The 24,542-nt window shown below is 41.8% G+C and overlaps 3 protein-coding genes across 7 annotated transcripts in view; 2 read left to right on the top strand and 1 right to left on the bottom strand.

Annotated features, from left to right (window-relative positions):
* Nucleotides 1-2,590: 2,590 nt before the first annotated feature.
* Nucleotides 2,591-10,081, top strand: ccng2 (cyclin G2). The gene is made up of 8 exons (XM_063463694.1): nt 2,591-2,715; nt 4,873-5,031; nt 5,114-5,251; nt 5,342-5,592; nt 6,308-6,386; nt 6,492-6,590; nt 7,252-7,451; nt 9,002-10,081. The coding sequence occupies exons 2-8, from the start codon at nt 4,927-4,929 to the stop codon at nt 9,132-9,134; spliced, it is 1,005 nt and encodes a 334-aa protein (XP_063319764.1). The 5' UTR covers nt 2,591-2,715; nt 4,873-4,926; the 3' UTR covers nt 9,135-10,081.
* An 808-nt stretch (nt 10,082-10,889) lies between these two features.
* On the bottom strand, nt 10,890-19,449 carry taf1c (TATA-box binding protein associated factor, RNA polymerase I subunit C). Of its 2 annotated transcripts, XM_063463680.1 has the most exons (15): nt 19,037-19,449; nt 18,507-18,618; nt 18,255-18,304; nt 17,926-18,024; nt 16,754-16,821; nt 16,417-16,667; nt 16,092-16,220; nt 15,890-16,007; nt 15,718-15,789; nt 15,500-15,635; nt 15,225-15,353; nt 14,934-15,129; nt 14,654-14,791; nt 12,789-14,170; nt 10,890-11,927 (listed from the first exon to the last, which is right to left on the bottom strand). In XM_063463680.1, exons 1-15 carry the CDS (start codon nt 19,151-19,153, stop codon nt 11,682-11,684), a joined length of 3,243 nt encoding a protein of 1,080 aa, XP_063319750.1. In that variant the 5' UTR covers nt 19,154-19,449; the 3' UTR covers nt 10,890-11,681. The 2 variants fall into 2 exon arrangements, with proteins under 2 accessions (XP_063319750.1, XP_063319751.1); XM_063463681.1 differs by lacking the exon at nt 18,255-18,304.
* An 842-nt stretch (nt 19,450-20,291) lies between these two features.
* The window catches only part of LOC134618317 (WD repeat-containing protein 7), a 101,381-nt gene continuing 97,130 nt past the window's right edge, over nt 20,292-24,542 (top strand). For all 4 annotated transcript variants that reach the window (XM_063463677.1, XM_063463678.1, XM_063463679.1 and 1 more), the window contains exons 1-4: nt 20,292-20,449; nt 22,790-22,961; nt 23,048-23,154; nt 24,398-24,476. In XM_063463677.1, coding sequence (XP_063319747.1) covers nt 22,803-22,961; nt 23,048-23,154; nt 24,398-24,476 — 345 coding nt within the window. In that variant the 5' untranslated portion in view covers nt 20,292-20,449; nt 22,790-22,802. The remainder of the gene's footprint in view (nt 20,450-22,789; nt 22,962-23,047; nt 23,155-24,397; nt 24,477-24,542) is intronic.

The raw sequence follows: 24,542 nt of genomic DNA, 5'->3' as shown, positions 1-24,542 counted from the left end.
AAGTCTCCGCCCATCTCCACGCCGAACGGGAATGCAAAACAATCAAACCTTCAGCAGAGGGTCACGGTCATACTAATGATACATGTACCTTCAGGGGGAGTTTGTTTAACAGTTTACAGTGAACCTAGTGTACTCAAGACCATCTAAGATCACCTGTGAGATGGATTCAGCATAGCTTCAACATATGTAGATGCAACCCTGTTTAAAAACACAAACAGTACCACTTTATACTGCATAGGGAGCCAGTGCAAGGCTGCTGACACTGGAGAAATGTCATCTCTCTTTTTTGTCCCAGTCAGTAATCAGGCTGCAGCATTTTGCACTATAAATAGACTAGCAATAGATGATTAACTCTGGTGTACAGTGCATTAAAGGAACAAAAGTAAACATAACTCTTTTCTATTAAAAAAATAATAATAAAATTCAATTTAAGAAAAAGATTTTAGTATGTGTTGTAACAAAAGTAGTTAAAGAGTCCAGTTTATCTGTTAACCCCTCAGTAAATAGTCAAGGGACAAACAATATCACCTGGAAAAAACGTTGTTTTCTTGTTTTTCAAAATATATATCGAATATGCACTTTCTTACAGAACAGTGGTTTCTAAGATTCACAGCTAAATGCAAATGTAAATGATCTGCATGGCAATGACTCAAGAGGTTATGTTGACAAATAACTGGAGGTAGAGAGAGCATGTACAAAGAAAAAAGAACAGGCCCCAAGACAGACCCTTGTATAACTCTAGATGTAACACTGAAATTAGTTAAGAGGCAAACCTTTGACTCCTCAGTATCAAAAGCAGCTTTCAAGTCCAGCAGAAAAAAAGCAGAGCAACCACCAGAATCAGCACCAATTACAATATCGTTTGTGAAAGGACCGAAACCCAACTGAAAGGGCTAGAAAGGATGACAGTTGAGTAAAAACAGAGTTGTGTCAAATCTTAGCTCGTCACAGATTCTGTTTAAGAGAACAGAATTAACACAAAGCTTCTTTCTGGATGTTTCTGTGGGAGTGTACAAGCATTTGTCCCAGGAAAGACTCCATTATGTGGTTAAAAACAAAAGAAAAAGGCTGGGTCTTTCTCTGGTAATCTTCTGTGGGCCAGCGTAACCAAAACATACTGATCAGTGTGCTGAATGTGGAGTTCATCGTGGACTTTTCTGTGACTCTGAGTATGATGTATGGCAGGGATTTATGGTGTGTTTCCTACCAGCGTGTGGGAAGTGGTGGTTCCTCAAAAGCAGCTCCAAAGTAAATGCTGACGTAAGGGTTGACTTCTTTATTTCAAGATGACCATGCACTTTATCATTGACACGGACAGCTAGACAGAAGTACTGACATCATTAGTGGTCTAACTAACTATCTTATCACAGTTAAATGAAATTTTAATGCACCTTTCCAGCAGGAAACTGCAAACAAACTACTTTTTTTGGCTTCTGAGGGCTTTTAACAAATATATTTTTCTTTCTTTGCTTAAGCTGTCTTCTCTCAGGCAAGAGGAAAGAAAAGCTCCTAAAAAGTGGTCTAAAATAGACATTTAAATGTTCATTTACGCATTATCTAATGGAAATGTATGTAAGTTAGTGCACATTTAGATATTCCTTATATAGTACCCATTGATATTTGCATATCAATGGATTAAGCAGTCACACCTTTCAAGCAAACCCTGGTTGGTTTTGCCACCAGGGTTGCATAAAAGTAAAATCATGAACTTTCATATTTAATATTTTTATTCTTGAAGTACTTCTGTGTTTCATTGCGAAGGTTAGAATTCAATAAAACCATAGCTAAAAACATATGGGAGACTTAAAGCTTATAAAGCCTTATTTTAGTGTTATCAGATCTGATTCTATACATGATGTTTTCATGTTAAATTGGACTTTTAGCTATATACCCATTAATTTAGACTGGGGTCTTAAAATAACTAACCAAATAACTCCTGACAATACATCAGAAGATATTCTCATTCTGGTTCATTGTGACGTTACATGAACCCAGGTGTAGAATCTTCCATTCCGCTTGTTTTTATAAACTTTATTGGGCTTGCCACAATATCTTTGAATTTAATCACTTTTGTGTTGAATTCTTATTTAATATAAACATCTTCATTACATGTGAAAGATCTTAGAGTATATAAAAACACTGGTATGCTTGTTTAAGGTGGAATTGAGGTTTAACCATTTACAGACATATTGTTTCACATCTGACACAGACAATGAATTAAAAAAAACTGTCCAAAAAAGGCACTACGTAATGCTATTATTGCGTCAGGTCTCTGTGTAGGCACGATCCAATCAAAACATTACATTTTGGGCGGACTATTTGAACGCAGCAAACTTCGGTTTGCTGATTGGCTCACGGTAATGTTACTCAAGGTGGGCTTGTTTCTCGCGATCCAAACGCTGTGTTTCCGTTTCTCCGAGCTGTATCTGTGGATTCAAGCTGGGTTATCTATCTCCAGTGTGAATATGGTGAAAATGCTAATACGGTGGTACAAAAACACCAGAATCGAGCTGCAATTTGTGCCTTTAACGCCCTAAAAAGGGGACAGCTGTTCGTAAAGCGATGGGTCTGATTGGTTGTGGCCGGGTGACGTCGAGAAGTAGGCGTGAGCTTACTCAACATCAACAAAGGACAGAAAAAGAGAAAGACGAAAGAAGAGCAGAAGAAAAATAAGCCACAGCAGGACAGATATGTGGATCTAACTCACAGAAACAGGTAGAGCAAACCTTTAAAATACATCACAGTTGCATTTATTTTACTTAGAGCGTTCACTTGAGCGAGTAAAGTGTCGTTTTTTGTTTTTGAAGGTTTTTCATTACTAACTGTCGACAGGAACTCGTCCAGAAGCGCTTAAAAATAGCAAATAGGTGAATTTTATAGTTCTGACATTAGATTAAAAGCATTTAATGTGTGTTTTTCCTTGATAAATTGATATTAAATTGATATTTTTGCTTCAGTTTGCACGTACAGCATAGAGGCTTCTCTTCGCTGTTGTAGCTGGTATCCTCTGGACCCGTTTTCCTTTTTTTTTAAGCTCGGTTAAACTCACTTTTACAAACCACTGCAATGACATATAATCGGTTTGTTAAGTCAACTCTCTGCTCTAGTTCTCAATTATTAAATATCTGTGTGGGTAATCGTGTTTCCGTAGTAAAATAGTTAAGATATTTCATCATTTTTAAACGGAAGCCCCTCCCCCCGCTCCGACTACAGAGGATTTAAACCATTAGCTAGCGGAGGCTAACCGTCCACATCAACTACAAAAATTCAAAAAACAAAACCAAAAGACAAAAACAGTGTTTTTAGACGTGTGGGGCAACTTAATTTGTATTTTAGGTCGTTAATTTACAGCCATAACAGGAAAAAGGGGTACTTGTTTTTCGGTCAGGGGATCGAGAAGGCGTAGACAAGCCGAAATCTGACACCGAAGCCCAGCTGAGGGAAGTGGGCCGGGCCCTGGGCTCTGACCCCCAGACTGAGAGTGCACGGCAGTCACGTAACAGTTTAGCAACAATGTACCCGAAAATGTGAAGTCATGTGACAACACGGTAACAGTGTAGCAGTTTAGCAACGACCGAGTGATTAACTTAGATCCTCAACCTGGATACAGATTATCCGACACGATTCCAAAGACTTCACCTCAAATGTGTCCTCTTCATTCACATTATTCTCATGATATACTCAGGCGTCTACATTAAAACAGACTAGAAAGCGTTTGTTTCTGCTCTGTGTGAAATACAGTAAAACTGGATTTTATTTTTCCCAAAAAGTAGATAAAACGGAGCAAATAACACGATAAAACAACAGATTAATAGAGGATAATAAGTAAAACAATGTGCCACATAATTCCTCAAATAGAAATTAAATAGAATTTAGTAGCTTAACATGGTTTTCTTGGTGGGGATGTGGTGTTTGGGGGGAGGGGATGTGTTCATTAGCAGCTCTCCTCCCTCTATAGTTGAGGCAGTGAATTTGTTGCCATACTCACGACAAGTCTATTCATGCAGCAAAAAGGTTCAAAAATATTTTCTTATGATCACAGAGACTTTTTTGTCAGGAAAGGCCAAACCCTCTTTGGGTGGGTAACCTACAGATGTTTGAATGCAGTAAATAAACCCCCTGCTAAATGGCAAAAATCTCTATAATGAAAAGTTAAGTAAAATGCTAAATATGGAACAAAACTAAGATGCAAACGAATGTGCAAACAAACGACTCATGAAGAAGTCGTGAGGTACAGGTACAGAAAAGAGCTAATTGTTGCATAAGAGTGGTGCTGCTGTAGAATGTAAAACTGCCCAGAGGCTCTGTTGATTTTGCTTGTTTGAACTGAGTCCAAACGTCCTTGTGGAAAGAAGTTTGTGCGTCTGGTGACTTTGAATAACCTGCCAGATAAGGCAGCAGGTACATCAGGCAGCTGCCAGGATGCAAACAGGATTTAAAAATATAATCTAGATTTGTATCATTCAATAGTTAGAGGCATGAGTGTGATTAAAAGTCACTTTTTTTAAAACAAACAAAATGGAGAAAAGCAGATTTAAGAAGAAATCAGAGGAATTCTGGTTAGAAGTGAATTTCATAACATTGTCAAATGTCATAACAAACTCACCTCAGGGGAAACTCCAAACTTGTGCTCTGCTCTACATTGTGACGGAGAGTTTGCAGAAATCCTGTTAAGTATGTGTATTACAAAAATGTTTTTAGTTTCAGTTACGATTTGCAACTATTTGAACTATGACAGTCTTGTAGCTGCCGAGGAGCACAAGCTCACAGCAAAGGCTGTAAGTCGGCCTTTTCTTACTGATCACACAAATCCCGACGATGTTTAAGGTTACAGCATAAAAACTAAACTTTGTGACTTTTCTTTCCTTGCAGTGTCGGTACTGTATTTAAAAAAGACAGATCACTTCCTGCAGTGCCAGCTGAGACATGGATGCCTTCAAGCTGATGAAGGAGCTGAGGGTGAATTGTGAGCAGGAAGTGCATTATCTCCCCAAAGTAACGGGACTCAGCGCCATTGAATCCACAGCGCCGGTGGGCACCTGTAGATCTAAGCATCGCTAACAGGCTTCTTAATAACTGTGAAATTAACCAACAGTGTGTCTTTATTCTCCAGGGTGACAGTCGGATCTCGGCCAAGTGCAGAGATGCCAAAGTGGAGGATCTGTGGAGTCTGACCAGCTTCTTCGGTTACAGCACGCAGACGTTCGTCCTGGCTGTTAACCTGCTGGACAGATTCCTTGCCATGATGAAGGTATGAGACGTTCACACCTGCTAGGAGCAGACACAGCACACTTTAGCTTCAGAGGTTTCTTTACTTAATTGTCGTCTCTCCTCCCATCAGATCCAGCCCAAGCACCTGTCCTGCATCAGCCTCAGCTGCCTCCATATAGCAGCCAAAGTGACGGAGGAGGAGTGCAACCTGACGCCCACCGACGAGCTCATCCGCATCGGACAGTGCCGGTTCACTGTGTCCGACCTCGCACGGATGGAGAAGATCATCACCGAGAAGCTCAACTTCAAGTCCAAAGCTGTAACCGCCTTAACCTTTCTGCACCTGTACTACCAGATCGCGCTATCGCACTGCACCGATAGGTGAGGCCCCTACAAACACAAGGTTACGTGTTCAGATTTGTGCCTGCAAATAGATGATCCATTACAGTTGATGTTTGGAAGCTTGATGATTCTGGATTGGGTTCAAAAGTCTGGACGACATTCGATTGGCAGAAAGTTTGTTATGTAGGGCAGCAGGCAGCGGCTGACTGAAGTGCACTGATAACACTTGTTTTCTGCTGTTGGCAACAAAACTTTGCTCTTATGTAACCCTGCCGTGTTGTTTTTAACCAGCTCAGCTTGGGTCAAAATGCCACATCAGAGAGTTTACACCAGTTTATGTTTTGTTTAGAGCAAATTAAGTTAATTGAAGAGTTGCACTGAATTTAACTGGCCTCATAATCGACATCAGTGTTTTGTTTGAGTTGCAGAGTCCTGCTAAGTGTGTTTACCACTGCCATCTGGTTGTGAAACTGAACACTAATTGGCTGACCACTTGTGATTGACCAAGATAATGTTGAGCCACCTTTTCGATTCTCAGAATAACCATAACTTACAAGATAAACATGTTGTACTCAAAATGACTCAAATCCAGGATCGAGTTATCTGCAAAGTTAAGGAAGGAAGACCCATTTATTTTATTTTATTTTAATAATAATAGCAATAAACAAGTTAAATGGACAAAACTGATGATTGCGTGTGTTTGAGAATTGTTAAAGACCCGAACCTGATCGCATGTTTGTGTCTGTCCTAACAGGAAGACTATGCTCAGCCTGGAGAAGCTGGAGGCTCAGCTCAAAGCCTGTCTGTGCCGCATCTCCTTCTCCAAAGCAAAGGTAACAATTCCATGTCTGTCCTGGCTAAAAACTGACAAATAAATGCATTTTATTCTTGACACAACACTGATCCTGTTTAACTGTTTTTTTTGCTTTTCCTTCCAGCCGTCCGTCCTTGCGTTGGCACTGCTGAGGCAGGAGATTGAAGCCGTTCAGTCCGAGGACATGTTGGAAATAGCCTCTCACATCCAGAGACACCTCAAGGTAGGCTGTTGCCAAACAGTGCATGACTTCATTACACAACAACTCATCTGGGGAGGGGAAGGTGTACAAATCATGGAAAAAAACTGAGAAATAGATTTTCCACTCGAAAGTCAACAACACAGAGCAGGTAGATTTCAGAGGAAATGAGAAGTTTAAATTAGCAGATGTCTCATGGCTCCATTAAAAGAGAATTAGTGTGGGCATTTTCCTGGATCAGCCGCAGACAGGAGGCATTTTTAATACATGTGCAGACTTTTACTTGGCAAATGTGAAGAACTTTATTAACTATCCTTACAGCCTGCGGACTTGCAGCTTCAAGATGAGACTCCAGTTTTTAAATAGAAGAAGTGAGCACTCGAGTTATGAATAGCAGCAGCCGTGTATCGTGAGAGTGTTTATTCTTAGCCCAGCTCTGGTCCAGAATATTTTCTTTATGTTGATGTCTGTAGTTATGTAACCTGGCGTGTTGTGATGGCTCCATGTTAAAAAGGAGCTGATGTCATTGATCTTTAGCTCTTTTGTCTTTCTCACACTTGCAAATCACCAGCACCACCAGGTTTCTGTTTAAGTGTTAAGTAACGGGATGGTTTTAAACACACCGTCGTCTTGTCAGTGCGAAGCGCAGACAGTTAAACTGATCTGCTCCCCTATTTGTTTTCAGATTGCTGATGCTGACCTGGTGCTATGGAGCAAATGCGTGGCCCAGTGCCTGTCAGACTACGCGTCCCCCGAGTGCAGCAAACCCGACCACAGGAAGCTGCAGTGGATCGTGTCACGACGGACCGCCCAGAGCCTGCACAGCTACCGTAGTGTCCCCGAACTGCCCACCATCCCAGAGGGCTGCTGGGATGAGAGCGAGAGGTGAGGACCTCAAACACACCCAAGCAACACCGCCGTCACACCTCCAAAAACACAACCGATCCTGAATTTCTTGGTCTTAGTGACTTGTTTCAAGCTATAGAAACCAATTAGACTGACTGTACTGGCTTCAGTTTCAGTCTGATTTGATCACTTCTTTCAAACACTCCTACCACCATCAACAACAACAAAAACAGAGGCTAAATGAAAAAGGAACCAAACACACCCTTTGTGTCATCACATACGCCAAATATTTCAGCCTTTGCAGTGACGCAGCACAGAGAAACGCCCTGAAAAGTCTCTGTCAGGTAATCTAGAGCAAGGGTATGGTAGGGTAATCTGGAGCAAGTGTAACAGCAGTGAAGGAGGACACTTACTGTTACTGGTGCTGATAAAGCCAGAAAAATCTATGAAATGAAGTTTAAATCAGTGGAGAGAGTGCGTTTCTTTTATTTTATTTGCAGTAAACACTTTTCTGTGGCAACAAGCGGCAACACTGAAGTTTCTCCTGTGTTGAAACTGTCCGAGCTTGTCAGGGCCTCTCATATCTCCCAGCCAGTCACATCCCACTGACACAAATGTTTCCATGACGTCACATGAAGCCAGGGTGGCCTCGCCTTTATGTATCAAGGACAGCTCCTTTTTATTTCTACGTCAGTGTGTTGAAAGCGAAAAGAGGAACAGACATGGTTCCAGTGGGCGGGTATTTAAGCACAAGCTGAGTACACAAAGCTCCCGATCAACAAACATCTTTACACACCTTAACACTCAAAGGTTCAGTCAGCTGAGTCAGACAACATGAGATCAGCTGATAGTCTTAAGTGATATGCGGAAGTTTGAAACAGCTGACTGGTTTGTTTTGCCTTTATTGCTCAGCCCATCTCCATCCCAGTGCCTCTCAGCAAGTTCATAAATGACTAAATAGACTTAGAATAGATCAGTTTCTATCACTTAATGCTTTTTTTTTTGTTTGTTTGTTTGTTTGGTTTAGTGCAGCTTCCAACTGGCTTCAGTTGGTTCTACTGCCAAGAAACCCCAATTAAATTAAGAATGAATGGTGGTTGATTAATTGATTGATTTAAAATAACTTTGAAAAATGTCATGATTTAGCTTTTCGGTGAAAATACCCCAATGCACCAGATTAATTTTCTATTTTTAGAGGGTGATGAGAAGGATAAAACAGATTTACTCATTAAGAGTAACTTCTGAGCCCACAGAGACTACTGCTGATACAAAAACACACCCAAACCAGACACAAACACTTCAAAACACCCCCGATTAAAATACTCTCATTCCAAACATACCTGTGCAAGGTACAACCACTCCACACGCACTACTAATTGTTCACCGTGAAATTGACGAGATACTAACAGTTCAAATTCACCTCAAAAACACGCCAAAGCAGGAGAGCTTAGCAAGATACTAACAGTATTACATGTCAGATGCTACAACTATTAACGTGACTCAGGAAGTTACTACCATGGTCATATCAACTTGCCAGAGCCTCTACATATGACTGTACTGACCTCATACCTCCCTCTGTGTGTCTACAGCGAGGACTCGTGTGAGGATATGATGAGCTCGGGTGAAGAGTCTCTCAGCAGTTCTCTGGGCAGCGATGCTGAAGGTTCCTTCTTCCCTCCTCACCTCCGTCGCCAAAATCAACGCCAATACCTCTATGCCTGAAGCCACTGCCGCCCGTGCCTCGCCGTTTCCACCCCGTATTCTCCTGCCGTCTTTTAATTTATTGTTCAATAAGCTCTGGTGCTGGTGGAGAATAGCACAACTGGCAGCTGAGCGGTTAGAAATCCTCCAGATAGATTTAGTTTGTAGATGTGTCGGTGCATGTTGAGATGTCACATTCCAGGATGCAAGTTTTTTTTTCTTCTTTTTTTTTTTCTTTGTAAGGATATAAGTGATGCAGATAAACTCTGGGCAGCCTGGTCTTCAAGGTGCTGAGCTAGCAGACACATGATGGTCGCTAAAATGTCAGATCAGGCTGGAAGAGTAATTTGCCAAAACGTGGCGTTTGTTTTTGAGTATGTCTTTTGACTGTTATTAATCCAAGACTGTTTTAAGAGTAGGAGGCGTTTCTCTGGCGTACAGAGGCTGAAAGCAGCAGTGGTCGCAATTTTTCTTTTAGTCGAATTTCATGTGATAAATCAGGACTTTAAACTAAATGAGAGCAACCTAAAGATGTATCAGTGACGTGTTCTCCAGATCAAACTGGAAACTTTCTGACCGCGGCTGCTCGGGTCATCTGTTTCAGTTTAATTTGCACAGTTTTATTATTATTATTTTTAAATGTAATTTCAAGTGTTAAATTGAAGTGGAGGTTGGAAAAACATTTAACGATCGTGTGTTTATGGATGTGTTTGTAAGTATGACTCTGATTTAAATTTGAAGTTGCCAATGTTAGGATGTAGCTTAAAAACAAAAGGAATGTCGTTTGTGGTGTTTGAAACTGTTCAGAGATTGTTGTATGAAACTAAATAATACTGACCAAGTGTCAAAAAAAAGTTGAAAAATGTCAAAAATGTTCATACAAAAATATGTAAAAGTGTAAATGCTGTACAAAAAAAATAGTTTATAATTTTTTTGTAGATATTAAGTTATTTATTCTTGTTTTTGTCACCGGTACTAAAAAAAAAAAGAAGAAAAAAGAATAATCTTATAAAAATATTATTTTTAAACATCTCGTCTCTGTTTTTTTTTTTTTTTTTCCCCCTTTAAATCATGTCTGCAAGCAAAAACAACTCCATCAATCAAACCTGAACCTGAGTGCAGCTCTTTTCTCTAGAGGCACAGCACTCGTGCACATCCAAGAATTTAAAACACATTTAAGAGCCACATGTGCAACTTTGGTGCGTTGACTTCAGTAAAGCTGGACAAGCTGGGGGGCAACCCCCCAAAACAAACAAACAAATGACACCTTTCTCCAGCTTTTTAAACTTGGCCACCCAATTTACAACCAAATGTTCATCAAAACGACTGAGCTGGACAAACTGCTTTTTGAGACTGTATACAAGGCACAAACTCTTCAACAGTCTTTTGCCACAAAAGTCAGTTTTCTTAGAAATTTTCCCAACTGACTAACAAGACCTGGAAGTTTCTGCCCGACAGCCACAACAGAAGCTCTCTCTAAATAAAGGAAAGGTGCCTCCGTGCTTCCTTTACTACCTCCTTTCATAGAAGATACACTGGATCGTCCTTTATGGAAGGAGATGACTCATCTGACAAATAATCAAGAATGATAAGTAGTGCAGCTCATCTAAATATTAACAGCGTTTCCATTGAACGCCACAACCTGCTGAATTTAAACCCACAGCTGAACTTAAAAATAAAAACCCCACGAAAGTGGCAGGTGTGGTTGGTCTTTTAAGTTTCTGCCCTTGTTTCCCTTTAAAAGAGAAGTTGAGATTTTTGTTCATGTTAGTCGTGGTTTTATTGAGAAAATAAATTCTGCTTAGAAAACAGATGTAGAAAAGTCTCAGAAACATAAATTTGGCAAAATGAGTGAAACAGACAAACATATAAGAAAAGATATACTTCATAGTCAAACAGCTTTTTAAATAATGTACATTTAACCACACAGACAGTTGATGAGAGGCGGCTGTTTGTGGGTGTGTTCATTATGACCTTCAGGAATGGTTTTGGTATTAAATATGTGAAAGTTGGATGACAGCTGTCTGGTACAGTAATATAGTCTTCACAGTATCATCTTCGTAGGCCAAAGACTTTCTGAAATACGTTTGGGTAAACCAACTTCTGGTATCTTTTTAATCATTTTTATGGAAATTATTGATACGTTAAAGGCTCTTTAGCTTTATCTAGACTTTATAGTTATAACAGACCCTAGCATAATTCAGGGACCAGCCCTTGCTGATCTCAAGTTAATTATCACCATTACTCTCTACAGCTTTAATTAATCCTGCATGTTGACCCTCAGCTTTTATCACAAAAAGTCACATAAATAAAACTGGAACATGAGCTCAGTCAGTTGCGTGCATGCACACACACGCACAGACACACACACATACACAACTGAGGTAATAAATTCCATTCAGTCCTACCAAACAGTCTGCAGTGACTCCTCCAGACGTCACACAGGTGATCCTCCTTGATTAGCTTAGATCCAGTGTCCAAGTTTTCTCATTTCATTCCCAGTGTAGCAAATCCAGGAAGCGTAATCCCAAAATCCCAAACAATACATTCCCAGACTGAGTAAACATTTCAAAATCCCATTCGAGACTTCTTCTTTGGTTGCGATGCCTGTGACAGTCGACCCTGTGAACTCTGGGACTGAGAGTAGGACTGAGACTTGGACTGAGAGGAGCCCGGCGAGCCGAAGTTCATTCTGGTCAAATCCACACTGTAATTTCGGAGAGGGATGGACTGGGAGCTGCGGAGCTGAGATGAGGCCAAGAATGGATTTGTGGAGCTCCCCTCATCCAAGTAATGGCTCTGCGAAGGATCATCCTGGAAACATCAGCCAGTTAATGCGAGCATAAAGGTCACAAAAGGGCATTTATTATCCATGCCTTTAGATTTAAGATATATGCCCTAGGGCAGCGGTCCCCAACCCCCGGGCCTCGGACCGGTACCGGTCCGTGAGTCGTTTGGTACTGGGCCGCAAGAGTTGAGGCTCAGGTGTGAAATGTATGGTTTTCAGGGTTTTTATCGGTTTTCAGCGTTATTTTGTTATTGTTTTTATCGTTAACTCGGTTTTCCTGGGTCTTTTCACGTGTGTTATGAATAAATCTTTTTTCGGTACCGGTACTAGTTTTATTTTGTTGTATTTATCCGCGACACCTTAAAGGCCGGTCCATGAAAATATTGTCAGGCATAAACCGGTCCGTGGCGCAAAAAAGGTTGGGGACCGCTGCCCTAGGGTATATGTACTGGGGGTGGGTGGTATCAAGTTAGCATAAAAAAATACATTATATAAAGAACAGCAGTGGTCCTAAAACGAAGCCCAGAAACCCTCCTCTTCAGGTGAGAAAGAATGAAGAATAGTCAGCCAAGCTAACACACTGTGGAGGATTTTTGGATGAGACAGTATTGTACTTTGGCTACCAGTGGTCACCTTTAGCCACCAAACGCTCATAAAATAATCTGTTAGATGAAATGAATCCTGCCAATTTTTCATCTAATTAAATCAAGTACAAATATTCTATCTAGGTCCTGTTATACAAACAATAACATTCACACCAATTTTTATTGTTCAGGTTTCTATTCTTTACGATATATGAAAAAATTAATTAATTAATAAAAGTACAAATAAATCCCACTTTCTTTATGTGAGCATTTTAAATCATCTGATCTAAGACATGTTACTACCTGTGGCGCGAACAGAGATTCGAGGTAGTCGTCTGCTGGTCGTTTGCTCCTCCTCTGACTGGCTGGTGTGGAGTCCAGTCCGAGTGTCTGGGTCTGAGGAAGGGTGGTGGTCCTGCTGGGGGTTTGTTGGGGGTTGCTACGTTTATCACGTTGTGGTGTGGCGGTCGGGGTGGGAGTTGGAGTTGCTGTTGGAGTGTCATTTAGAACGGTGGAAGGCGTCGCAGCCCTCGAAGTCTCACCCTCCGACATACTTAAGAACTGAGACAGCCTCCCTCTGTCCTCTGTGTCTGACCACGCCGCCTGGCTGACTCCGGAGGACCAGCCAGCAGAGTCAGAGAGGTCATCCAGCGCCGACTGGTAGCTGACAGACGAGGTAAAGCTAGCGCTCAGATTCAATCGATGTCCAGTAGCTTGCTTCGCCTCTTTTTCTTTCCTCCTCCTCCTTCGCAGAGCCTGCACCTTCGCCTCCTTGGTGAAGCCCAGCTGGTCCTTCCACCACTTCTGCCATGCCTCCTCACCCTGCCAGGAGAGGGTCAGTCGGTGACTAAGTGGATCTGTCCAGACATTCGTGTTAAACTGGTTTGGTAAGGGTACTACATGTGGAGGCCTGAGAGAGGTGGAGACCATGCTGTGAACCAGCAGTGACCGTCTGGACATGCCCAACCTCAGCTCCTTCCTCAGGCTTTGCATGCACTTATCCTGCCGTGAAGTGCCTTGATCGCCTTCAGGAATACAAAGCAGACCTTGAGTGTTGGCTCTGAAGTGCTGCAAGAGGTGTGAGCGGTGCTTATTTTCATAGGTTTTTTGCATCAGTTTCTGGAGCCAATGTTTCCATGTGACGAGAGCACCACTACTCAGCTTTACTGGAGTCTTTCTCCGAGATGCACCACTGACAGTTTCCTCCACTTCAACAGCTTTATCATTCACACCGACGTCAAATCCAATTTCTTCCTCCGCCCCTGGATCATCGTTGACAACAACCTGCAGCTGCAACCGCCTTCGGTTTCGGTTCATCTCTGACTCTGAATCCTCAGAGAAGCTGGATGCTTCCCGTCCTCTTTCCGGTGTTTCAGGTACAATGCTCGATGGACCCTGTGTGGGCCCAACGACGTCTTCATCACTCGATGTCTCGGAGATGATCAGCTGAGAATCAGGTGGAAGGCTCTCAGCTGTTTTCCTTGCCCGTGTTGTCATTCCTGGACGAATATGTTGCCGAGGCTTCAGATCACCCTCCACGTCTCGAGGCTGTGACTCGTCGGTGTCCGGCTGCTCGTGCTCCAGGATCTGATAGAAAATATCTCCTGCCTCCGTCAGCTGGAGGACGCACATGCACTCCTCGCCGCCACCACCACCTTCTGCTGCCTTCTGGATGCAAGTGAGACCTGGAAACAAACAACCCAGTGAACCTCTGCAGACTCAGAACCTGTTATTATCCATCCATCTTCTACTTTAACCACCAGAACATTAAAGCTTGAGGTGTGAAACGGGTTAAAAAACTTCCACCTCCTCCTTGATTGTTTTAATAGATCAAATTAGATCAAATATGGAGCCTGCATTAACTGAGCTAATGCATCTTATACGTTTTTCTAACATTCATGACTAAAACTTAGAAACTAAAAGTGAAGGCTTTAATAACTCATGGGAACTGTGTTAAGTTCAGTTAGACCTTATTTAACTACATTAGATGAACCAAAACTACACGTAGCGTATTTCAGATGATGGCTAATGCCACATTATGATTATGTGACTGTGACTGGGCTACAGGTACGTCTAATCAAAACCTATAAAAATTTAAGAATTTAAAGGTTCCTGCTAAATTAATTTGTAACTGATAGTTCACGTAAACTGTAGCATCACTTTCTCACCTGCGGCATATGAGGACAGTCTGTTGGTTGCAACGTCCAAGCGGTGAGGGATTTGGACTGGGAGGTGTTTCAGACTGTCTCTGGGCCTGAGCAGAGCCTGAGGAGGACCTCGACTGAAACAGGCGTCCCCTCTGCCTCCTGAACACACACAGTTTCACTTTTATGTTCAATCCATATATCTATCTATATCTATATATATGTATATATCTATCTTACTATATATCTATATATATATATATATATAAAAGTAACTAAAGCACGCTGCCCCCTGGTGGCTCACCTGCATACTGCAGCATCATCATTTCCTGAGAACTCTGGGAGCTGAGCAGGACCTTAGTGGTTGCTTCGCCAGCTGACAAGCCTGACGAGGCGCAGCCAGGAACAATGTGACAGAAAATAGGTGGAGACGTCATCATGTGATCCCATTTGAGCATTGGGACGCACGGGAAGCGCTCGTCCATGATGTAGGCCGAGTACTGACAAAAAGTGAGAGAGAGGAAGGTGAAGTGGAACCGTTAACGTTTTAGCTGATTTGTTACTTCCTGTAAATCTTAAGTGATGCTGGGCGTACCTGAGTGGTGATTAGGTGGTGGAAGGAGTGGGAGTCTCCTAGATACCTGGACAGGACAAGTCTCTCTCCGCTCCGACAATCAGCGGTGCTGCTGATACGAAACAGAGTGTGGCAGGAGGCCGGACTCACCTGGAGGGACAGAAGATGAGGGCGAGGAGGAGGAGAGATGGTGAAATGAAAGAAGAAGAAGATGTAGGAGGAGTCATTTGATTTAAAATCCACTGGGGTGGAGTACAGAAGCAAAATCGCCAATGTTAACCAGCCTCCTGACTCACCCTGATGTCTGTTAGGTCCACCCCCGTCCTGTCCGCATACAGCACCACTCGCGGGTGGGCCGTGAACTCGCACCATCTCCATGGAGACTTGGCGTTGAAGTACAGGTTGCTGTCCTCATATCGCACCTTCTGCATCCTGATTGGTCAGAGAGTCAATTTCAGTTTGCGCTTCCCTTTAAACATTGTCATCTCTGAGCTGAATGCATTGGCTTCCTCACCCTTTCCCCACCGTCCACAGGTTTGCGGCTCCGCTCTCGCTTGCCACCAGAACTTCACCTAAAACATGAGGACTGGCAGCACAGAGCAGAGATGATTAGCCTCACATGGGCCCCCATATACACACAAAAAAAGATCCATCTCATCAACTTCACTCTTTGAACTGTCACCAACCTGGCGCTGATACAAGTTGCGACCTCCGACGTGCTGACCACCTGGAGTGCCTGCGGCTCATTTCTCTCACTGAACCTCCAAACACCACAGAGGTAATCCGACCGCACAGCCACACAACCTGCAAAACAAACAAACAAACATCTTTAAAAACGCCTCCATGCTCCTGAAGTCATCTCCAAATATTTCCCACAGTTGCTCTCACATTCGCCAAACAGCGAGGCGGTGCTGATCTGTCTGACGGCGCCTCTAAGCGGGAAGCTGAACGGTTTGCTGCTGGTATCCACACAGAAAGGACCGCCTCTGTGGTGCTGCAGCTCCACCTTGTGGAAGTCTGCAGGTACTGTGTTAAGGGCAAGAAGCATTTTATCCAATGATGGCTGCAGCCATGGTTATGTGAAATCCTGGCTTTGACCCAGTGAGTACTTTAAGTGAAAGAGTTTTTTTTAATGGTTTTAAGATCATTGTGGACCTAAGATATTTCTGACAGTGCTGCTTTAGAAGCTTCCTAAATCTAAACTCAAGGATACTGAGGGTATTCAGTGCAGGGTTTCCAGGATAGAGGAGGCAGCCACGCTGAGAGCCACCATCACTCTGTGAAAAGGGAACGAAACTCAGAGCACCCCCTGTGGTTCCTTCGGAGAACAGCAGGCGGTCCCTCTGCTCCGCCAGCTCATCGTACAGCAGTGAGCCGAGCAGCTCTGGAGGGATGGAGTGCACCACGTCATACAGCTGGCAGCTGTGCCGGGCCAGCTTCTGGCAGGGATACTTCTGCTCGCACCTGCGTGGGGAGGGGTAAACGTGATTAAAATAAAAATAAAACAAAGCTTCCACATCCAGGAATTTCAACCAATCAACTCAACTCACATTTTAACCTTCAGCAAATCCAGGAAGTAGGTCACCCTCCCCATCCTCACTGCATCCTTAAAATATTTCTGCAATCAAACAGAAATCTGATGACCAACGACTGCACGGCTTTCTTCTATGTTTATATACAAATGTTTACGTTAAACAAAATCAGTTATCTGTTGTTAATGTTTGCTTCAAACTCTCAGCTCAAGATCCAACACAACAAACAGAACAAAGCTCCAACTATAGGCGATAGTCAGCACTGCAATCAACACCATAAAAGCTGCATTGTTACTATAGCCCAGAAACCAACTTTGCTATAGTAACAATGATGCTTGCTAACGAATACATCCTGACTGAGTGGATCAATTCTGGCAATGACTTAAAGAGTCGAGAAAGGTGTGCATGGTATCTGGCTCCAAGCAATAATTTTATTCTTAGAACATTTATACAAAAGTGAACAATGTTTAGGACCAGAAAACAAACATTTTAAGTCTGTGGCTCCAGTTTGTTTACATTTCACTGGATGTTGATTTCTGAGCCTTTGTGCATTTCCTCTTTTTCACCTGTCTTCTGCTGTAAATGGCATCAGTCCCAAAAATGCTGTAAACCTCTTTCACCTCTGTCTTCTGGCACTCTGTTAAAGTGTAGCTTTTGGTTGCTTCTGTTAAATATCTTAAAGACCCGATTAATATTTGGAGCCAAACAATGCAAATAATTTGAAACTAAACTGCCCTTTACATTAAGGTTCTATTTGTGCTGTATTAAATTTGCCAAATCATCCATCTTCTTCAGTGAATCATTCATCCTGTACTGCAGCTGGTAGTCCATATTCTGCTCCACAGCCTCAGTGAGTTCGCCAACTGCATGAACTCCACCTGCTGCAGGATCTGGATGGAGTGGCCCTTCACCTCGTTGGGGGGACAGCTTCGTCAGCTGCAGCCCAAGATTGTGGTTTTGGAGTGTGTATAAACACAAATCGAGCTGAATGATATCCACTCAATCAGCAGCAAGGAAAACAGCAACTACCTTTTCAAAGGAAGAGTCATAATTTGTTCACTGTGTTCTTTTGGGCTGATAAAATAAATAATTAAATGCTCAAATGAGACACCACATTAAATGTCCATAAAAATCAGGGTGTGATTTTGATCACATTTGAAGTAATTTAACCCCATCGTGACGACACCCACCTCTTTTTGCCCTTTTAGCTTAAAGGAGAAGTGTTCGGACAGAACGTTGCTCATGCAGCCGAAGGCGTCCAGGGAGTGATCCATGAAAAAATTATTAATCTAAACACAAAGAAAAGATGAATGTTTGTTAACACGAGTCATCTGGGACTGTTTGTTCCTTTTAATGCTGATTAGAAATTAAACAGTTCTTCACTGCCCAGAAAATTCAGTTTGTTAAACTGGAAAAAACAAAAAATAGACTCGACTTAAAAAACCAAACCAAAAACAAAAAAAAACCCCAAAACAAACAAACAAACAAAATACATTTTTTACAGAATTTTAATTCTTACATGCTCTGTGAAGTTCATTGGATCCGGAGGCGTCAAAGGCGAAAGAATAGCTAAAAAAAGTTAAAATTAACTTACATACATGTGGAAAAACACATTCAATGGAAGTCAAGAGTATCTGAAAGAGGAAAACTGCTCTATATTCTGGGCACACCCTTTATCTTTCCTTAGATGTTAAAATCTGGTCCTGACAGCTGTCACTACAGTTTATTAAGGAGTCTGAACTAGAGGAGGATCTGCTGACTGAGGACTCACCGTGTTTAGGAGCCAGGAGGGGGACCGGCACAGGCTCGACTTGACGCCACAGCTCCCCTCCGACCTGATGCCTGGATGTGAAAGTCCAGGTGGAGAGAGGACCAGAACCAACCTGAAAGCGCAACCACATCCAACACGAATAAAGTTGGAGCCTAACATTTAAAACCCCCACAGTTACAGTCAAGCCACCTGCTAGGTTACAAAAAAGAGAAAGAAATATATTTAAAAATCTCTTAAGTTGTAGTTTAAACCAGAAAGGGGCCGTAACAGTTCTGTAACTCGGTAGGTGTAAACCACATGGTTGCCGATAAATAAAAAAATAAATAAAAATAAACAAAGACATTAACAGGAGAATTTGTCACACACATTACTGTGATAACTTAACCTCAGTTTAAAGACCTTAAACATAAATATTGCTATGATCTAGTATATTTTACCCCTTGAATTATCATATAAGCAAAGTTATAATTATTTTCCCCGCAGGAATGCGGACAGATCTGGAGTCACGGAATTATCCACGTGGGACCCACCTGAGGTTTGACCCGGTCGTAGCTGCCCCAGCCTCCAGCATTGTGTTTCTGCACCAAATTCGGCGGCCCGCAGTTATAAAACGATGGAAAAAGCTCCTGGGGGAAATGGTAATCCATGTTTGTTTGCTGTTAAATCATTCAAACTGCAGTCGGGTTTTCCGGTGTCCACGATGCCTGTCTGTCTCTCTGTCGGTGTTGAAGAACAAGTTCGGGCATGTTCAGCTAACGTTAGCTATCCCGCCGCCGGCAGCGAGCGCGTGTTTCTATTTATTTCCGTCTGAACATCGTGACACCCGCTCAGAGGTGCTAAACACGATCATACATAAACACACGGGAGTCCAAAAGAGACCACGTAGACATTAAAATGACCCCAAATCCTCAGTGAGTCCACCAACACGTGTAGACCCCCTACGACAAAACTACCGGAAGTCAAGCTTTACAGCTGGCGCCAACAACAACAACAAATACAATGACTTCCGGTTAGCTTAAAAAGACAAAAACAAAAATTCCAGACTTAAATGAAAAATGTGATCAGACTTACACAAACGAACAACGCCCCCCCCCCCAAAATAAAACAAAAAAACAAAAAAAAGCAACAACAAGAAAAACAGGCGTTTAATTTTGTAGGACTATTTAAAGGAAATCCCAAGCGAGAAAACACCACATAAAACACTAAAATAAATAAAGTTGATGGTCGTTTTATAGAAAAAATTACAAAACCCTGAGAATTTTCGGTTTCATTTCAAAAGCGAGCAAAATTTCAAAGTAAAGCTTATTTTAACCGATCGCATCAAGGCGATAGACAAGAGTCATACTTTTTTTAATCTGCTTTTATTGATATTTTAATTTTATTTACGGCGTTGTAGTTAGTTCCAGTTAAATTCAAGCGCTATGTTAATATAATATTTGCAAATTAAACTGAGATTGAAACTAAATACATTATTCTCTATAATTTAGTGGTATTTTAATTATTATTATCATTTTACTGTGTTGTTGTATTTAAGGCTCCATATCGCTGTCAAACTTTTCATTATTTTATTTATTTAAAAAAATGTTTCTTTGAAATTTTTTTTTAGGTGTGGCACGATGATATCACATCTAGCCATTTCATTGTTTTTTATTTATTCATCCGGTTGTAGTTTTCCGCTGATTTTTGTGGATTTCTGCATTTTAGGAGCTACAACTTATAACGAATTCCCTGCGCATTTTGTTTTATTTTGAAAACCGTTTACCGGATGCGACTCCTCGGTCGTCCTATGGTCAGCTGACCGAGCAGCTCTGAGCGTCTTTAGGACAAACAGACGAAACGAGTCAAGAAAAGGGTATTTCTGCGTTTTATTCTCCACAGAGGGAACCGTTTACCACTCAGCCCCACTGTTAGTGGGAAATGTTCCAGTAGGCCCGCTGCTTTTGGTGAGTAAAAGACGTTTTAGCGCTATGTTTTGGTTCCGTTAGCTGCGCTGCTAACCTGGAAGTCCCGACATTGCAGGTGTAGTTTAGCCTCAGCGTCTCAGACATCATTGCGCAGCTGGTGTGCAGCATCCTTTTAATCACTCATGGGTAGATTTAAGATCAAATGTACGCTGCTGGTATTTTTCCAGCTGCCAGCTTAATAGCTAGCCTTGAATTAAACATCTCCGTTTTATCCATACAGTGTTAGCTTTAAACCCGAGTGACACCAAGGTTACTGATGATGGCTTAATTATGTTTACGTTGTGTGTGTTATTTGTCTGGCTTTATTGCATTTTTGTGTGTGGGTGACTGTCCTGAGACTGATGGTGTGTTTGTGTCAGACTGGAGCAGCTGGATTAACCTTTTTGACTCTCAATAGTAGAGGAGCAGAAATATGATGTAAAGTGAGCACGTGGCTGTACTGCCTGTAAAGACGTTTCTGAACGCGTTTCAGGGGCCACTGTTTGAGTTAATGCCAGAGTTTCACTTCCCACTCGGGAGTTACTCTTAGTAACTCAGTTTCCAAGTCCTTCTGGTTATCAAGCTCACTATCGGTATATCCATGGCTGACCTGGTGGAAAGCATCATGAAGAATCTGCACTTGTAGGAGGAGGTCTTCCTGAACATCTCTCGTGTCCTGGGCAACAGCAGCTTAATAGTTTCCCATGAAGCACGGTTTTTTGAGCCATGACTACAATTTGTATCCTGATATTTGTGCCACAGTTTTATTTATTCCTTTGTACAACCTCATTACTTCAGGTTTTGGGCCACCATTTAATTTGTAGATTGGTTTATGAGTTTCTGGGTTCATGCCTCTGTTTAAGTACTTACCTCGGGATTTTGGACCACAGATTCATTCGTTCGTTAATTTTTGAGCCACAGCTTTGGTTTGCACCTCCGTTTTTCTTTAGTGGGGATGAGTAAATGATGAGTGGGGATGAATGGTCTTAGTTTTCACTACTCCAGCATGGTTTAACTTTGTGAGTGTGATGGTCCAAAGTCCTGAACTCTTGAGCTCCCACAGTGAGAGTATCAGGAGGCTCTGTTGTTGCTTTTGAGTAATCTTGTCACCTTGGAGCTAAGGGTCACTGCAATCAATACTAATGCTGATTGGAATGATTGCTTGATTTACCTCACGTGATTAAACATGTGGTCTCCTCCAGGATGACATTGGCTCTGTTTATGGATCAATAAATGGTTTAATGGCGATCAAAAGGATGTAAATAAAATGTCACTTTACAAGGCAGAATCAAACTTCCTGCCCTGTTATTGCTTAACTGAAGTTGTGTTTTTTTAACAGTCATTCTTGCTGACTTCCTATTTGTGTTGTTCTGCATGATTGTTGTTATTTTTATCATGATTTTGTTGGGTCTCTGTATTGTGTTTTTTGAGTTGTTGTTTAAAGGAAAACTCTCCAGCCCTCTTTGCATAAGATTTGTTCTTGAGTCACATCACTTGCAGAATATCCGGAGTATGATGATGATCTGCACTGAGGGACGAACTCTTCACCTTCTGCTGTCACATGTTTGAGTTTTGTTGTTTTTCCGTCTTTTAATGGAGTGTTGCTCTTACAGACTAATCCAGAAAACTTGAAGCTTACTGCACCACGCAGCTTGTTTTGTTGGCAGAGCAAGCATTTTTTCATTATCACTTGATCGTATTCATTTCATTGTGGGAAACCAAAGTTATGATTTCAGATTAAAATTATATTTATTGTGCAGACCTGCTACAGAACAAAGATAAACTGGAAGCTGTCTGTCTGCATATGAACTGTTATCTTTAAATCTAAATTTCATATTTGTTGCAAACCTTTCTTCAGACTGACAGCAGCCATCCTCAGGCTTTCTAGCAGTGATACCTGCAGAGGGAGAGCTGCAGAGATCGCAGGGTGTGCTTGGGTAGATTTATCTCACTGCTTTAGTAACTTATTACAATTTGGACTGTAAATATAAACACACTCAAAGTTTTGTTCCTGCAGAACAAATTTTTAAACTTGACAAGTTTAAAAAAGTATTCCCATGTGAAATGGGTCATAAATGATCATTTCAGTAGTATTTTAGCTGTTTAAGATTTAATCCTGGTTCTGATTGGTGTCCTTAGATATTCAGCTTTATTTGCTGGAGTAAAATCAAACTTCCTCCTGATTGTTGTGCATGAACATGAGATCCAAAACGCACCAATCAAAACTGTTCCAGGTTGCTGTTAACCAGGAAGTCATTCAAACATGTAAATGTTGCTAAAACCATTAAGCTAAGGCAGACTTCTGCCACACTGAAGCCTTATTGTTTCCTCTGTTTCTAGACACATCACCATAATGTCGGGGAACAACTTGGTTCTACCGATAGTGCTCTGGGGCCGCACTGCTCCCACACATTGCATCAGCAGCCTGCTGGTGATGGATGACTTCAGCACCATCATCACCGGCTGCCACGATGGACAGATCTGTCTCTGGGACATGACGCCTGAGCTGGAGGTGAGTGTTTGTCCTCCAGCTTTATTCAATCTGCTTCTTCTCCTCCTCTCATCAAACACTCTGCTCCTCTTATGTTTCCTGCTCAGATTTGTCCCAGGGCAATGCTGTTTGGTCACACAGCCTCCATCACCTGCCTGTCTAAAGCGAGTGCGTGCAGCGACAAACAGTACATCGTCAGTGCATCTGAGAGCGGGTGAGCAAGCGTGAAGCGTGCTTCCGTGAGACTTCTTTTTGCTGACTTTTATATAACACGTTCATGTGGGTTGTATGTACAGTCGCAGTGTGTACACCTTTCTTTTCTTGTGATTTTTTTTTTTTTTTTTTTTTTTTTTTTAAACTTGTGTCTTAAAGTATTTTCATTTCAGTGCTGAGGCTCAGTTGCGGAAAGATTTGTCAGAATAGTTTTGGGAATAAACTCTGAAGACTGGTATTTAAATTTGAGCCTTTTCATCCTAAACATGTGTCACATCTGCCCTAATTGTTATGCCTGTACAGTGGTTACATGTTACAGACATAAACTGTATAAACGACAGGTTTTGGGACTCTAATGTGGTCCATTTATTTGTAAAGTCCTATACTGAGACTTTATTACCTTTTGCATTTTGGCTTATTTGAGCCAGAAGTCCACATATTTGGATGAAAGGGTGGAGTACGAGGCTTTTACAGATGGAACTGGCAGACACGTGCATCTGCTAATAGATCAATAACACACTGATCTGTTAATGACCTGTTAACAGATGGGTGTACTGTGATCCTTATAAAAGTTAAAGCTCTCCATAGAGGCAGAAACTGTTCTCTGTAACAGTCTGTAAAGTCCTGTAAACTCGGGTCTTTTAATATGGGAGTCTATAAGCGACTGACTCACTTATGGACTTAAAAGGAACTGCACTCTTTGGATTTATTTCTCAGTCTCAGAGGTTGCTGCTTGCCTTTTTTGATTAAATAAGCGTTACAGCTGTCCTAAATGAAGTCGCCGTTGTGTTTCTGCTGTGATGATTTGTTGTAGGAGGTTTAGTTTGGACAGGGTGATGCATAAAAGTTAAAAACAATGAAATAAGTCATTACAACATATAAATTATTTTTTTAAACATAACTTCTAAGCCAGCTCTGAGCCAAACTCCAACAAATGCATAAGTGTGAGAAATGCTAAAAAGTCTGAGAGGAAGGCACTGGTGCAGGACAGCACATCAGTGGTAAATGTGTATTAGACTGCCTGACTTCACCTCCAGTCATTTTCAGAGCTGGAGGTTTTTGAGATGAGGCATTGTTGGTGTACGAAAGGGACCATCTCATGTACTGCAACCACTGTGGTTTTCTAAAAGAATGCAGTCCATTTTACTGCAACCATAATTAGCTTAAAAACAGATTAGGCTTCTGTGTATGAGGAAGCTCTTCAAAGTACATTAATGTGTGACAGCAGCTTCTTGACCTTACAGGGAGATGTGTCTGTGGGACGTGAACGACGGACGCTGTATTGAGTTCACAAAGCTGGCATGCGCTCACATTGGCATACAGGTAACACACACACACACGTATGCAGTGAATGATCATCAGACATCAAGATGTTAAACAGTACATTTA

Source organism: Pelmatolapia mariae, linkage group LG20 (genome assembly GCF_036321145.2).
Source record: "Pelmatolapia mariae isolate MD_Pm_ZW linkage group LG20, Pm_UMD_F_2, whole genome shotgun sequence".
Classification (NCBI taxonomy): Eukaryota; Metazoa; Chordata; class Actinopteri; order Cichliformes; family Cichlidae; genus Pelmatolapia; species Pelmatolapia mariae.
The sequence above is the reverse complement of the archived record's forward strand: the minus strand, read 5'-3'. Positions and strand labels throughout refer to the sequence as shown.

Bases quoted from the DNA above. Each gene is read 5' to 3' on its own strand.
- taf1c (XM_063463680.1), bottom strand. From the start codon at position 19,153: ATGGATTACCATTTCCCCCAGGAGCTTTTTCCATCGTTTTATAACTGC. The intron at 18,305-18,506 runs GTGAGTCCTCAG...AACTTTTTTTAG, and splicing joins CCTCCTGGCTCCTAAACACG to CTATTCTTTCGCCTTTGACG. The intron at 16,221-16,416 runs GTATCCTTGAGT...CAGTACCTGCAG, and splicing joins CCCTGCACTGAATACCCTCA to ACTTCCACAAGGTGGAGCTG.
- ccng2 (XM_063463694.1), top strand. From the start codon at position 4,927: ATGGATGCCTTCAAGCTGATGAAGGAGCTGAGGGTGAATTGTGAGCAG. The intron at 5,032-5,113 runs GTGGGCACCTGT...TTTATTCTCCAG, and splicing joins CCATTGAATCCACAGCGCCG to GGTGACAGTCGGATCTCGGC. The intron at 6,387-6,491 runs GTAACAATTCCA...TTTTCCTTCCAG, and splicing joins TCTCCTTCTCCAAAGCAAAG to CCGTCCGTCCTTGCGTTGGC.